At 35.2% G+C, this 15,910-nt stretch overlaps 1 protein-coding gene across 6 annotated transcripts; it reads right to left on the bottom strand.

Moving 5' to 3' along the window:
- Positions 1-231: 231 nt before the first annotated feature.
- LOC106160770 (myosin regulatory light chain, smooth muscle) lies at positions 232-14,755 on the bottom strand. 6 transcript variants are annotated; one of them, XM_013537473.3, is made up of 8 exons: positions 14,568-14,755; positions 10,667-10,685; positions 6,464-6,577; positions 5,662-5,737; positions 3,630-3,734; positions 2,058-2,136; positions 1,738-1,786; positions 232-1,510 (listed from the first exon to the last, which is right to left on the bottom strand). In XM_013537473.3, exons 2-8 carry the CDS (start codon positions 10,676-10,678, stop codon positions 1,409-1,411), a joined length of 537 nt encoding a protein of 178 aa, XP_013392927.1. In that variant the 5' UTR covers positions 10,679-10,685; positions 14,568-14,755; the 3' UTR covers positions 232-1,408. The 6 variants fall into 6 exon arrangements, with proteins under 6 accessions (XP_013392927.1, XP_013392928.1, XP_013392929.1 ...); XM_013537474.2 differs by lacking the exon at positions 3,630-3,734 and adding an exon at positions 3,983-4,084 and having other exon boundaries at positions 14,568-14,739; XM_013537475.3 differs by lacking the exon at positions 3,630-3,734 and adding an exon at positions 3,805-3,906 and having other exon boundaries at positions 14,568-14,739.
- Positions 14,756-15,910: the final 1,155 nt, after the last annotated feature.

The following is a 15,910-nucleotide window of genomic DNA, read 5'->3' as shown; positions in this document are numbered from 1 at the left end:
AAAGAAGATTAACAAGATGCTCTGTGAATTAGTTCAGCTTTTGAAAGATTGGCAATTTTTTTAAAATCAAATAGTAACAAAATATAAACAGATAGACCCCTGTGATCTAGTTAACATCCAATTACTTAAAATGGCAAAGTATTTTGAGAAACATCCCCAAAGGAGCATCATGATAATAAAATTGTACATAGCATTATACATGGCTTGTCAAATAAAGCATAAGACAAATACTTAACTGTGCACAGTGGTTTTTAATGTTTCTTATAAAAATTACAACAATCCTCACTCACTGCCATGCAAAGAGATAGCCAGGCCTATCTCTCTGGTAGATCAAGTACTTGCTCTACTCTATCACACTGTTCCATATGATGAAGCTGAGAGAGAAATTAGACAGATCATGATGAATTGGTTCCAATAATCTTAAGAGTGGGTGATCGCCAATAGTTATGAAATAAAATCTGAAATCTACATACCATCATTAATATGATTATACTCAGTTATTTACTGTAATGTATTGTCATGTATTGTACTTAAATCATTTGTCATTATTTAAAATTCTTTTCGAATGAGATATTGCCGTTCTGTTCATAGTATACCACTGTGTACATTTTTGTTCTTTCAGCTCATAACTAGAGGGGGGTTTCTGGGCCAGTCACGCAAAGAAAATGGTCAAGATCCTGCAGCTATGGCATTTCCTTGTAGTAGAGATGTTGTCATCCACTTTAGGACTCAAGCCTACTTGGCCAACAGAGAAATTGCAGGCACAAAGGCCTGTAGCATCAACTCACAAGGGAAGCTGTAGTATGTGGGCACTTCAGACAGACTACAGTTCCGGTGAGTCTCGGGCCCTGCTGCTTTGGCCAGTTGCATGATGTGGAATGCTGAGCTCTTTGGCCAAATAGACTTGGGTAACTTTTTTTGGTTGTTTTTCATTTTTTGTTTTCACCTAGGCTACCCAGACAATACAAAGACAAAACTGACACCATGATGAAGTCACCCAGTTTTAAAATGCAGTCTTGCTATCTTCCTTAGCCCTCTTCCACGTGAATTACCCATGTCTATTTAGGGGGTTGTAACATTTCATTCGATAGAACATGTGCATTCCTTTCATTTCCATCATGGCTGCAGGAATACCACTTAATTCTCAACAAGCATTACAAAGCGGGTGACGTTCATTCACTTTAAGACATCACACGACAGCACAAAGACAAGAAATAAAGTCATATACTGTTAGTCACAAAGAGGCCAAATAACTGGCCTTCCTCATAAATCCAATCAGATGTTACACCATCAGTTCTTGTGACTAACAGATATGTAACAGTGTAATTTTTTTTCTTCTTTTCGGATGTTGATTTCGAGACGAGGTAATGGAGGCTCCTAGAGTAGCATAGTCTGTTTCATGTTTGTTTTATGCCACATCCTCTGTATTGCTGCCCTTCAGAATCTTGGTGAACTTGACATAGTCGATCCTCCCACCCTCTAGTGGCAGTTCCTTCCAAGTCTGATTGATCTGGAAACGATGATGAAAATATTTGTTACTTTGTTCCTGTATATTTAATGCCATCATATATAGCCCTATCAACAACTGCATTTTTGCTTCATAGGGTCAAGCTGACAAAAATTAGCTTTTGGGTATTTTATGTTATTTAAGTCAATATATTTCAAACTTTTTTTAAGCTAAATAATGCTTATCTTTGGAATTATATCCTATAATATTCAATAATATTTATCACATACCTCTGACTGGTTGTACTGGTCACCAACATTCATCAGAAGATCCTTGAAACTATATGGCAAGAAAAAAACGTTTCCACTAAACAAATGTCATAAAGAATCGAGACAAGATTATTAAAAAAAAAATTCTTAACTTAAAATGTTAATTATGATTATTTCTTATTTTCTGATAACAAATAATGTAATGAGGATTGAGCTATGACTACCTTACAGCGAAAAATTCTTAGTGGGTCTAACATTTAGATACCCAACAGAAATAAATGTCAAATTTTATGGCTGACTTTTTTCTTTTGTATAAAACCTAAAAAAAGAGCGTCACATACTATTCCTCCTCCAAGTAGCCTACGTTTTCTCCATCAAACATCTTGAAAGCGTCCATGATTGTTCCTTCAGGATCGGTACCTAGACAACAGAAAGAGTGACCAATCACAGCACTAGGTTTATAAACATCAGAAAGATACTGAAAAAAACTCCCATAAAACTGACATTAAATAAACTTGGCAAACGGAGAACATACCAGAAATAAAGTAAACATATTTCGCTGAAACTTTCCATTTACTGTTCATTCTATCCTCTTAGAATAATTTCAAATAAAGAAACAAGTTTTTCCCTCTTCTCTATACCAACATCTTATATATTAAAGGTCAAGTTATTTACTGTTTGTTAACATTGAAATAAGACACATTAGCTCCATATGAAGTTAAAAGCAAACAGGTATCCTGAAAATGAGAAAGGGGAATGCCACAGGTAGAGTAGGGTAGCTTTGGTAACAGATGGCCAGCTTTAATGCCTGGATCCCTCAGCATACTTCCTGCTATCATGAATTTACCAACACATCTTCTTCCTTTCCTTTTCTTGGGCTATGATACACATTTTAAGCGGAACTAATCCATCTAGCTCGCAGGGTTTTCTGCAGTCTTTTCCAGTAGCTGTTGCATACATCTTTATAACTGGACATTTTCACTACACGTTATAACAAGAAACTACTTGTTGAACAACAGTTGACTTACTAAAGGAAGGATCTACATGTATTTACAGATAAAGTTATTGCATTTTCACAACCAGACCTCAGTAGACCAGAAATTGAATAATTGACACCAGCAGATAGCTGTAAGTTAAACACCAGATGGAGGTCCCTATGTTATATGGGGTTCTGCTGATGCCAAGCAGTCTATATCTGGTCTACATATATCCAGTATGATTACCATGCCTTTAGTTTATACATATAATAACATATTCACTAAATGGATATTTAAATCAATATATGATTTTGTCACTAAAATAGATTTATATGCTGAATACAGAAACTTGGAACAGTTTTAGTCAAAATAGCAACCTATGTTAAATACATGCAACTGTCTATGTTAAATAATTTTTGATCAAATATCCGACCAAGGCATCCTACATTGAATTTATGCAAGTTTTTGTAGAACAGAACTAGCTGAGCAGATGATGTGAACAGCGCTGTACTGTACAAAACATCTAACTCCAGTACTGCAAACAAATGACAATGACTTGGAAAATACAACTTATTATCTTTGCTAATAAATAAGATTGACTAGTTATAAAGCAAGCTTTAAATTTTGCAACATAGATCTGCTTTTATATTCTTTAAAGCTCTCCTAAAGATCTTCTTAGAACAAGTAAAATACTCCACATTTGTGTTCTATCTACAGGTACACCAAGGCAGCTTGTAACAATAGCCTCCAGGCATAATAAATGAAGAAGCTACATGTACACTGGGTGGTCCTTTAGTCTCATATCCATTGAGGCAGTAGCAGCATGGAAGTCTTGCATCATGCTACGTGTATGCACTATATACAGTTCTCTCTCTCTCTGGTATATATGCACTGCATGCTATAGCTGGATATGTGTAACATACTGCCCAGACTTACCATGGAGCTTCTGACCAAATAGAGTTAAGAAGGCAGTAAAGTTCATTTGACCATGAACACACTCCTTCAACATTTCCTCACAATCCTGAGTGGAAGGCGTACGGCCTGTTGTAATAGAAGAATTATTTAGGTGTAAAGTGTCTGTGCATCAACAGATTCAGCCACCTTTACTTACCATGGAGCTTTTCACCAAAAGTGGTCAGAAAAGCAGTAAAGTTCAGCTGCCCATGGACCTCTTTCAGCATTTCTTCCAGATCAGATCTTGATGGATCCCTGCCTATATTATGATAGAAGAGTGGTTAATTTGGGGGAGGGGTACTGGATCATTGGGGAAGACTTGCCACACCACTTACCGTGGGTTTTCTCACCAAACAGAGTAAGAAAAGCAGTGAAGTTCAGTTGACCTGGGGCCTCCTTTAACATTTCCTGCAGCTCTGCTTTTGTAGGTTCTCTACCTAATAACCCAAATAATGTACAACATTAGTCAATACATTCATGTGGGCTAACAGTGAAGGGAAGAGCTGTGTGGGTTGGTGATTGTTTGGGGGGGGGGGGGGGGGGGGGGGGGGGCTGGCTAAAACTAAAGGGAAGAGAAAAGAGTTAGAAAATCAAAATTTTTGAAGTTAGAGTTGAAATTTTCCTTGTTATGCAATATCTATAAAGGCAGGGAGACAGTTACAGAGATGGGTACTACAGTTGTTTGTTTATTGACTGGTATGTAAGGTTGGCAAAAGGTTATTATAAGTTCCATGAAAAACTCGCTTTGACAGATTAAGATAATTTTAAAATGTTACAAAAAGGTTAGTCGGTTGTTACAGGTGCTGGACAACATAGGCATTATACTGAGCTTTGAATTTTCAACTTGGTGAAAAAAAGTGGATTTTTTAAAAATGCTTATAAATAATTTCTGCCCAATTTGAATCGTAAACTTTGACTTGAATATGACATATGGTCCCATTTTATGATTTAAGTATTATGATAGCTATGCCAAAATTAATGAAGGTATGTTTAAACCAAAATTTCTAAGAATGCTGCATTTCATGAAAAAGTACAAGTCACAAAATAGTTTGAAATATCATACCAACAGACTTATATGTTAACTGAAAACACCATGTTGTCTGGGGGCAGAATGAGGCTAACTACAGAAACACAGGTATTACACTGCGTGGAAGTTAAGGAAGTAGAAAACTTCATAGCCTGGAATCAAAGAAGAAAGAACATTGAAGAAAGAATTATAAAATAGCTGTTAAAAAGAAAACATCATTATATGAGGTAATGAACAGAGAAAAAGACAGAGCATGATTAAAGGTGCACAGGATGTGTTCAGGTTATAAATTTCAAGATGCTGAAGTGATGTTCAGTAAAATATATGTTGCCCTAAAGAAGCCAAACCACAATTGCCAAGTTTCCTTTCAACTATAAACTTGGACAAACTACAGAATTTCACCTGAGAAATAAATATTTTTCACTGACATAACCTGGAAGTTATAACCTATTACAAACTGTGCACTAACTGATTTTCTTGAAAAGAAGGTAAGATGGTTATAGATACAGAGGTTATAAATGGCTATACATATAAAGAGTGGTTTATTTCAAGTACCTTCATGCTTTTCAGCCTATAAGAATATATATCACAATCTCAGAAAGACGTCTGCCAGATAGATTAAGACATTTCACTTTGTGGGCAGGTAACAGCCATGTTTCCTGAATTGGATTATATACCAGGTACTTTAACCCTATGAGTCAGAGGCTGAACATTTGAAGGAGTCTTACTAAATCACAACTCCAGGTTTTGTAAGCATGTATGCTCTCCTGCCCACAAAATAACAAGTGAATTAGTAAAGGCTAAAAGCTGCAGGAGATTAATATATGGATCAGGTAGGTTCAGAGTACATATGCTTGAACTGCTATCTGGATTCAATATTTTTTTACTTTCAAATAAAACAACATCAGTTAGATTTAAAGAGATCTAAAACATAATGTTTTCCCATCGACAGAGGATTTACATATTTTAATTAAGGACCAAACTCACCAAGGGAAGCATACATGTCCTTCAGATCTTCCACATCAATGAACCCATCCCTGTTCTGGTCAATCATGGTGAAAGCCTAAACAATGAAAAATAAAATAAAAGGGAATATTTAAATAATTTGCAAGTATTTGATCCATAAAAATCTGGCAAAACAGGCAAATAAGGGAAACAACTTTGAACAAGGCGAGTGCCCCCCTCCTTTCCAAAACAGTTCAAGCACCACATTTTATACTTGGAAAAAATCTTTAAAGTTTATCTTTTTACCTTCCAATACTCTCAAGAACATGGACAATTATTCCACATGGTTTCTCTCAAGAAATCACTGGAAAATGTCCAAGAAAACAGATGTAGTAGAAGGTAGCAGAAACTCTCTCACTGGTCTGGCCATGCCTGATATAGACATGGCTGCTCATGTTTTTTCACATGGAGAAGGTAAACCCCAAAAAACACCTTCATACAACACTAGCGGCCCCCACTGAGTGAGAGATATTTGTTTTGGCGAGCTAGATCCTTTCAGGTCAGGATTCCATTTTGAGGGCTGTGGCTGGTAATTTAGGATTACATTAAAACAAGGATGGACAAGGGATTAGCCCAATATACCATAGAAAAAACTTTTTAAAAATAATTCTTCTAGTTGGATTTTTCCAATTCACAAAATAAACAAATAAATAAACAAAAATACAACAGGGATTTTATCTGTTTTGTAAATGTTATCACATCCATAAAATAGATTAAACTGTATTCCATTTGGTTCATATGGGGACACATGCATTCACACTCCACACTGTCATGCATCTCCAACCTCCTTGAACTCCTGAATCTGATGCTGGGGGAACATGGCGAAAACATTGGAGGTGGCACGCTGGGCGCGCTTGGGCTCTTCCTCACCCCCCTTTTCCTTAGACTTTTTAACTTTCTGCAATGAAATGGTGGTAAATATAAAATGCAATGTTCTATATTAAACACCCTGACAACTTCCTTATGTTACCTCTTTGAATTCTTGGATTTGGGATTGACTAAATAGGGAGAACACATTGGAGGTAGTGCGCTGAGCACGTTTTTTAGTGGATGGAGTCCCAGCATCCTTTGCTTCTTCTTCAGCTTTCTTCTCAGCAGCTTTTTCCTTCTCTCGTTGAACTCTTGCTTTGCTGGCCTAAAGGAAACCAGAACCAGATATATCAAATAGAAAAGGCTTGAAGTTTTGACAGACAGACAATACATAATCTGCTTTGGGTAAACATAAACCTCATGGCCTGCACTTTTCTTGTTTAAATACTCTTTCCACAGATGTTTGCCGAGGCATTAGACTCTCAACTCTCACCAACTAAAAATATACAAGTACCCATAGAGAGGAACACTTTAAAGTCTTAACAGAGAATTACGGCACAGAAATTACCCATTTATGTTAATCTAAACTAGCTGCCAGATTTCCTCTCAAATTTCTGAGCTACTCCTTAACACTTCATTACACATGAGAAAGTTGCAAAATGTGGTATTGGTATACTTTTATAGCTAAAATGAAATTTCTGAATGTTTGAAAGTAACATTCAGTTTAAGGAAGACCACCATATTGTCAGGTTCGGTAATACATTCTTCTTATTAATTGAACACTGTAGAGGGTTCAAATTGCTACCCTTAAAGAATAAATTAACTGCTCAAGGATTCAATTAGATGACGCTTGCACTGAACCATTTTCAGGTGAAGACTATATGCCCTGAAGAATTTCACAAACAGTAATAAACCCCATGTTTTCCGATCTTATAGTTGCCCTCCCAACTTTTACTGATTTTATGTTGCAGATAAAAAATTGAAAGCTTTTAGCAATTTTCTTTTCAGAACAGTAACCAGGTCAGCTGTCTGGGTATTCAATAAAAAGTCCTCACGTATGCAGTTACCTGTTCCACTAAGACTATATTTTATGTTGTACACAATTTTTCGCTTATAAAAAACACAGCTGTACTTACCATGATTTCTCAAACTTGTGGGAAGGGTGGGGGAAGCCCTGAACACACTGGGACTATCTCTGGCCTAAAAGCCACAGCAGAATTTACATAGAATCTTCCTGGCTTGAAAGACAGTAATAGTCTGCATTCAATAAACAGACAACCTAGAGGGCCCCAGTACTCTCCCTGTATACCTTAAATGGGAAGCTATTTATGGATTATTTGGCCATGCTGATTAAAGCCACTTCAAGGAAAGACAGCGATTGGCTGAGTTCTCCAGGACATGTAATTCAAACCCTATGCAACTTGACTACATGATTACATGATGGATGCAGTTTTCAGATGTAACTTCAAAGATAGAGGAAGTGGTACAAATCAAATATGTAAAACTTTGCAAGAAATATGTATATCTTTAGATCTTGGAGGATGAAGGATCATAATCCAAATCTCTGAGTGACTCAGAGCCAATACTTTCACACCATAAACAGCCCCTCTTCACAATGTTGACTTTGTAAACACAACTGAATGCACAATGATCTTACTTGCAAATATTGATGAATTAGATCCTATGGCAATTGACTATAACCTTAAGAAAGATATTTGGAAACTGTTCTTCCTGCAGAACTGATCTATTCAAACTGCTCAAATGTCAAAGGTAGATAGAAGCATGCTCCTGTAAAATTCCTTCATGAGGTAAATGTGCTCTTACTTAGTGCAAGGAAGTGAGGCCTTCAAGGGACTATCAGTTACTTCCTGCCTCCAGGTAAAAAGCAGCGAGGCAGGTGAGTTTCTGTTACATTAAATGTTCACACATTTTTTAAATACAAAGGAATATATATTACAATACTATATAAAAAGATGAATATCTCAAATCATGAAAAAGGTGTAATTATCAACTTCTTCCCAGAAATATTTATACTTATTTCTTATCTTTACATCTGTCAAAATAATTAGTCTACCTTTCTGTGATATATGCCAGCAGTAATGGGCAGAAAATGGGAAGAAAATCAGTATTCATTCATTAATTCACCATAAAGTATATGCCAGCCCACTAAACTTGACCTAACACCAAGCCTAATTCACTGCATTCTTGTATTTTGTGTGGTTTTTCAAAAAAAAAAAAAAAAGGTACTGCTTTTTCTGACATCTGATCATGAAGGTGTCTTACTTGCCAGATAAAAATACCTTACATACCAAACCAAAAAAAAAGTGATAGCCTGGGGTATTTTTCAAAATAGTATTCTATGGCTGAATATAGGTTCTAATAAAAAAAATTACATGGAAATGGAAAATCTATAAATATGTGCCTTATATATCAACAGTAAATTCATTGTAGAAGAAACTGAAAAAAAAGAAAGTCTTTTTTTCCTTTAGTGAAAGTATATTGTATAGTAATTTGTATTGATTCCTAGGTATTTCTTATATCCTTCAGACATGTTTATATAGTGAGAGGCCATTATATGGTGTTAGAGAACTAACACAGCACACAATAACCTCAAATATGAACTAATTACACACAAGTGTTAGGCAAATGTACTTTTAATTTCCATCATGTGTTGACTTCATGTCTTGACTTCATGCCTATAGTTTTGGTTAGAAATTCCTTTTTTATCAATAATATATTCGGTTCTTGCTGTGTAGAAAACCATCATTTCTAGCATCCATTATGAATTTATGACAATGTTCAATCAGTGTGTGTCTTTGTGTGTGTGTGTCAATCAACACTACATTTTATGTTTCATATGAGTGCATTTGCATTCTCCATTTCTTTCTCAATCATGTTTTAAAAAAGCTATTCAAAACTTACTATATAAAATGCAATGTATTGTCAATTGAGTCTACCTTCAATACTGTTTTGTAACATATGAACCAAGTGCAAATTCAAATTTTTCTTTCAACAATTATAAGATGACAACTAAAACTGACATAATGGCACTGTAAATGACCTTTTACTTTCTTACACTTAACTTTCTTCTCATCTACTTTGGGGAGAAACTAAAGAATTTATGTAGGTAATAGTTGGATGTCATGAAAGATAATGCTGCTGAAGTAGTTCAGTAGAAAAAAAGCCTGATATCCATATAAACCATAAACCAATAGCTCACTACCCTGAGCATGACCCTCAAACATTTCTGAAATTAATGAGGCTGCATCCAGCAGTTTTGGATTCTTTAACAAGGGGAGGCTGGGGTTCATTACTGATCATTAGCTCCATGTTATATGAAACCATATCCTTTGCACCGTTTTGCTAAGGGTGACTTTCGAACACTTTCGGCTCAAATTTCTGGCAAATGCTGTGAATAATTTCTAAAACATATCCAGTCAGTGTGCTGTCCTGGAATTGATTTCCTTAGAGCTTTACCTGCTCAGGTATTATAATGTCTTGCAGCACACTGATATTGGTCTGGCTACATAGCTCACCTGTGCTGCCATCTATATGGCTCACCTGTGCTGCCACCTTTAGGTAATCCAGTAAACTACTAAGTGCAATAAATAATATGCTTTGCATCTCTTAGGTTAAGACCTAAGCATTATCATTCCAAAGTATTAAACAACCTAAACAACAATAACAATCAAATCAAATCAGTTCACAAAAATGTAATGGCTCTGTTCCTGTACACTGAAACAAAATGTTTTCTAGATGAATAAACACAAAGGTGTAAATCTGAAAGAGGAATTTGCCAAGTGCGTATAATGAGCATTTACATGGAAATCAATGAGGTAACATAAAAAAGCTGAATCAGGTTACTGATGCAATGATTTACGTTTTGCAATCAAGAGTAAACAATAAATCCAAATGTTAATAAAATCTATCAATTCAATTGTAAATAAAAATATATACATTTAATTGCAAATAAATTCTAAGCATATCAAAAGCATGGATGGAAAAAGAAAAGTAATTTTATGCCTTAACATGAAAAACTAAATCACTCTGAAGTTACAATTATGTTCTTTTGGCATATTTATCTAATAGTTCTAAAATTCACAACACCATACTACTAAATAATATATTTTCTTGGAATTTTTTAAAAGAAAAGTGATGTGAATAAAAGTAAACTTACGTCTTCTGCCATCTTGAATCTGAAATGAAAAATAAAAAGCACTTTGATAAAATGGTTAGAATTAAGTAATGTTAGTTTGCATCCGTTATTCAATACTTTTTCACAAAGGATTTGATCAAACTCCTAGTTTTGTTGACAATAGTTACAACTTTTTATGCATATATTTCCTACTTCGATGAGGACTCCACAAAATGCTTGTATTGCTCATAACGCTGGGCTGCATTAGCTGCGCCATTGGTCACCTTGGTCTTCCCCTTCTTATGAGGCTCAGATTGAGACATGGCAGAATCTTTAATCCGCGACTTCTTTCCAGATTGAGAACTATGTATTTGGGAATCCATCTCTTAAATGTTTTCTGAAGTATCTGACTTCTTTAGCTTTATAAAGACTATACTGAGAAATGGGAGTATCTTCTTTTTTATTGAAAACTTATGGTTATGGGGTATCTTTTATTCCATAGACAGGAAATGTGTTTTCTGGATAACTAGATATGTATGTTTCTAGAGAAATTTAAGCCTGTCGTGATATCAAGTAAAATATCAGTACTCATATCCATTTCAAAAAGGAATTTTAGATGAATTTATGTGGCATTTGACTAAAAACTGTGCACTTTACATTGGTAAACATATTGGGAAATCTGACAGGGTTAATAAATTGTGATTGCATACATTTTCGCCAGTACATGCTGGTGCATGAGGCACACTAAATAACCTGAAATAACCTACATAATAACCTGAAATGACTAAAAAAAGCATTTGCAATTTAAAAATACATACAGGGTTGTTTAAAAATATAATTTTTAACTTTGCAATTAAAATGTAATTAAATTAAAATTTAAATTCTTTCTAGAAATGCTGCTTTTTCCTACCCTATTTCCTTATATTCCTATGCCTATTTTTGTATTTAGCAACATTACTCATTAGATTGACATGTGCTGCCACCTTTTGGCAGCTGTTCAGACTAAGCCCACCATAGACACTTCAACATGTCTGAACTTGACCCTGGGAAAATAACCATCCTATTTACAATAAAACTTCGATTCCAAGATCAGTATTTCTATTTTTGTCACCAAGGCAATTGTCCTACCAGGATTAACATTGTGAGAAGTTTGGGTTTATTTCTGATTTGAGTATCTCCTCCTGTTACATATAAGGAGAGGTCCACAGGTGTAAGCTTTCTCCATACTCTAGCAACAGTGTGCAGAGTTAAATATGGCCTGAGTGATACTTAATACTCCTCCAGTGCAAGGTGGGAGCTCTACCCTCTACAACAAGGTGAACAGACTCTCTCAACACCTGAGTGATATATGGCAGATCTAATCAAGACTATCAGTAAAGTTTTTTTTTTTAATCAAGGTCCACAAGCTCTGAAAGATATAGGTGTGTCCACTATGCAGTTTGTCTAAAATCAACTGTTTTCTTTTTGTAGACATTAATTAAATGTAATACCCTAGGCTTTTGAAAATTCATTTTATTGCATTCTGTGTTTTTTATATACTTAATCTAATAAATCTGAATAGCCATGCTGAATGTTTTTTCCCTCTCAAGTACAATTTTCTTTTGAAGTAATCAAATTACTTTTGGTGGATCAAAAGATATTTCATACAAAATGACTTTTTATATCTTATGGAAGAAAACATTAAATTGCATCTGTTATCACATGGTAATTCGTCATTAAACTTTTTTTATGGTAACTTCACTTCTTTTATGGTAATTATCCCTAGCTTTATTTTTTTCCGTTTATGTTACACATTCTGAAACATTTCAGAATTTTAATTCACAAATTTGAAATCTATCTGGAGAGTTTATTATGATCTGTGAATAACCCATTTCCACTGACCTGTCAAAACACTCTTTTCTGAGTTTATTATTATTTATTTTTTAATATTTATCTTTTTTTAATGGTAGGAGATATGAAAAACTATGGAAAGTATTTCTCTCAAGCCAGTTTTGTTCACTTGATCATTTGGAATTCTTATACTTGGAGTTGTTTCAGATATTTACACAACTGGGCATCCATGGGAGGATACCACATGTTACTTACTTTTGCATTCTTATTCAGTTCCAACTATGCGTCCATGTTTTCCATATTTAAGAGATGGAGAGGAGCTTCTTTTAGGAAAGGGCAGTGTTCTTTTGCAAATTGCACTAACTTAATGAATTGTTTTTGAAAATGAGTGCATTAATTCCTCGTAGTTACGGTTTGGTGCATTTTCCTTAGCTTTTGCAGACCTAGGAGGTCTAAATTTCTTCTAGGAGGTAAAAAATTGAGAACCTTTAGATATACATCAAGCAATAGAGAAAAAAATAATCTAGTACTGAAACTACATGAGCTATACTCATTAGATAACCTCATCTTTTTCTCAGCCTCAAATCTAAATCCATGATCTACATAGGGTGAAATCAAATCCAACTCCAGTGCAAATCCTGTCTCAAATAAACATGGAATGTGCTTTCCTTGCTGGTAGATTCTCATAACAGGTAAGTAGTTAATGTGAACCAGCTAGTCCAGCCAGGTAAGACAGGTGCTTATTACATTGCTGAGGCAGCAGGATACATCCATACAGACTACTTCATTTATTCTGGATCAAGGGCAAAAAGGCATTTATTTCAGCCAAAAGAAAATTTCATACTACTTGATGCATATAAAAGTCTGAAATTTGGAATGGTAGTAATCCAACATGAAGCAATAAATGCATCTGTATTGAAATATGCATGAAAAAGATGACTGGAATAATAGCTGATGCAATCTGTATAATATTTTCTATTACGAGCATGTATTTTTTCAAAAAATGGCTTTTTATACAGTTATTTAGAGGCAACATGTTAAATTCAAGTTAACAGTATATATTGTTGAACTCACTAATAGACAAATTTACTGATGGGGACAACTTTGCTGGCATTTCATGGGGTATGAACTTAAATATAGTAGATTTAAAAGGGTATGTAATTAATCATACTGATGGATGACCTTTCTGTAATAACCTCTGACATTTTTATGCATTACCTGCAATAATTAGAAATAATATTAATATTTTGAGGCAGGTTATTTATGGAAAATATTTTTGATCAGATATGGAAAATTTTTGGTTAAAAGCAGGGGGAAGGGGAGTACTGCTCTTGTGCACCTAATTGAGCCTGTCTGAGAGGGGCTACTGTACTACAAGTATGCCATGTTTCCATGTTAGCAGCTGCTTCTGCCTATCCACCGTGCAACCAAAATACCTTTACCTGTGGTATCATGTGTATGATTCGGGTTCAATGACTATAATAGGGATATGGGTGAGGTAGTCCGGGCTTTGGGGGAAATTCACAGGCTTATTGCAAGATTCTATGGCTACTTTGACTTGAAATCATTAAAAGTGTCATCAGGTGCTTACATATCTAAAAGTGTTTAAAATGTGAATTTCATATCTATTGGACCTACAATACTTCATGAAATTGTTCCCATAAATATGGATGTTCAAACAGCATATGGTGTGGAAGGTCAGAGTAATACAGTTGCAGAAAATCAGAAGAATTGCAATTTGATGACAAACTGTAAATAAAATTACACACCTGGGGCATTATATGTAATGATTATAATGTCCTCATGCAACAAATTGAAAGACTTTGTACATGCAAAATAATGAATCTTATAATCATTAGTCAAAAAATTATCAAGCGATAATAGCTTTGTTACATGGCATTACCAAGAATTCTGGGGAAATCTGTGAAAGCCAATGACACCATGTGCTCATTTGACCTCTGCAGAATTCAATTTATTATGCCAAGGTTCACATCCAACCATGTCATGTAACTTTTTGTGCAGAAAAACATACAAAATATACTGCCATCAAAATGCAGAAAAATCTTGCAATTTCGTGTTAAGTTCTTAGAAGCATACATGCATAAGTTCTTACCTTGAGCAAGGAGCTGATCCTGGAGCCTCCTGAGAGTGTAAGTAAGATTAGAGTCCAAGTGCCAGTAGTGCCCACACCTTACAACCTGAGTTACTCAAGAACACTCTGCTCTCAGGATCAACCAATCAAACCTTTATTCCAGCCCCAATCATGTGACGCAAGCTGCCTCGAGCTGGAAATAGATAGAGCCATCAAAGGGAAACCCAGACCAAATCAGGCAAAGGCAAGGAAGTACTCATGTTTACTGACACTACACTGCCTGATCTTCAGCACCTGTCCAATAGGAAAGGCTTACTTAAGCCAGGGGGTGGCTTGGAAACTAACAAAAATAAAACAGTTTCTCTCCTACTTGGATTATCGGCTGATTTGCATATATTTCCCCTCTTAGAAATGTATGTAAATGCCATAACTTTAAATTCTAGTATTTTGAGAGTGAAACACTCTTGGAAATTATTTGCCAATCATATGTATATTAAAAGAAATAAATTATTCTTATAGTATAATAAAACTGATGAAAAATCATACAATTATAAACAGTGCAGCAGCCAAGATAAATTGGTGTAAAAACCCCAAAACAAAATATTTTTATTCAAACCTTCAATCAATATTAATACAGGATATAAGTGTTGAACACCACAGGTCTCTAGTCAGAAAGCTAGTAATGGGACCCCATGATGATGTCTCAGGTAGCAGCAGTTTACCTGATACACAGTAGTTTCCAGTAGCTGGGCCTTAGATGCTTAAATGGGAAAAGGCTCTAGCACAGCATGTTTTGCACCTAGGCGGGAGATCAGGTGTCAAACAGTTGAGTTGATCTTGACCAAATACAGGCATGCCAGTTTCCCTGGGGTATCATCCCTAAACACTAGGCCAGGGCGGTTCAGTCATGGCCCCTGCAACCTCCAGGGAATGCTGGATCTTGGTGAGGAAAGAAGTGCTTAATCATCCAAAATGTTTAAGGAGATAATGTGAAGGAAAAACAACACATGTGGTTTTACTTAAAGTTCAATTTCTTGGGAATGTGCAAACTGGGGGTTTAAACATTCCCTTACCATTAAAAAAATCACAATTTAGAGAGTTTGACAACAAATTCCACATTTAAGAGGAAAGATAACATGTTAAAGAGCAGGGTGCTTTCAGCATGTATTAAAATGACTCTGTGTTATCAGTTCTTTTAACTACAAATATGACATTATCAATTGATTTAACAAGCACTCATCATAAAGTAAGATTTTTTGGCATAATTTGCACTCAGGTGCAATAAAACCATGAATCAACTTTTTCTTCCATGCACATCACTATCTAACATTCATCTAAGCATATCCAGAGGACACACCTTGCAT

Source organism: Lingula anatina, chromosome 1 (assembly GCF_051362555.1).
Source record: "Lingula anatina isolate TDL-2025a chromosome 1, LinAna3.0, whole genome shotgun sequence".
NCBI lineage: Eukaryota > Metazoa > Brachiopoda > Lingulata > Lingulida > Lingulidae > Lingula > Lingula anatina.
Note: the sequence above shows the minus strand (reverse complement) of the source record. Positions and strands in the feature narration are given on the sequence as shown.

Coding starts and splice junctions, on each gene's coding strand:
- LOC106160770 (XM_013537470.2), bottom strand. Junction 5,738..6,649: donor AAATCCAAGAATTCAAAGAG/GTAACATAAGGA, acceptor TTCATTGTTTAG/GCTTTCACCATGATTGACCA. Junction 1,787..2,057: donor GGCTACTTGGAGGAGGAATA/GTATGTGACGCT, acceptor CTTGCCATATAG/TTTCAAGGATCTTCTGATGA.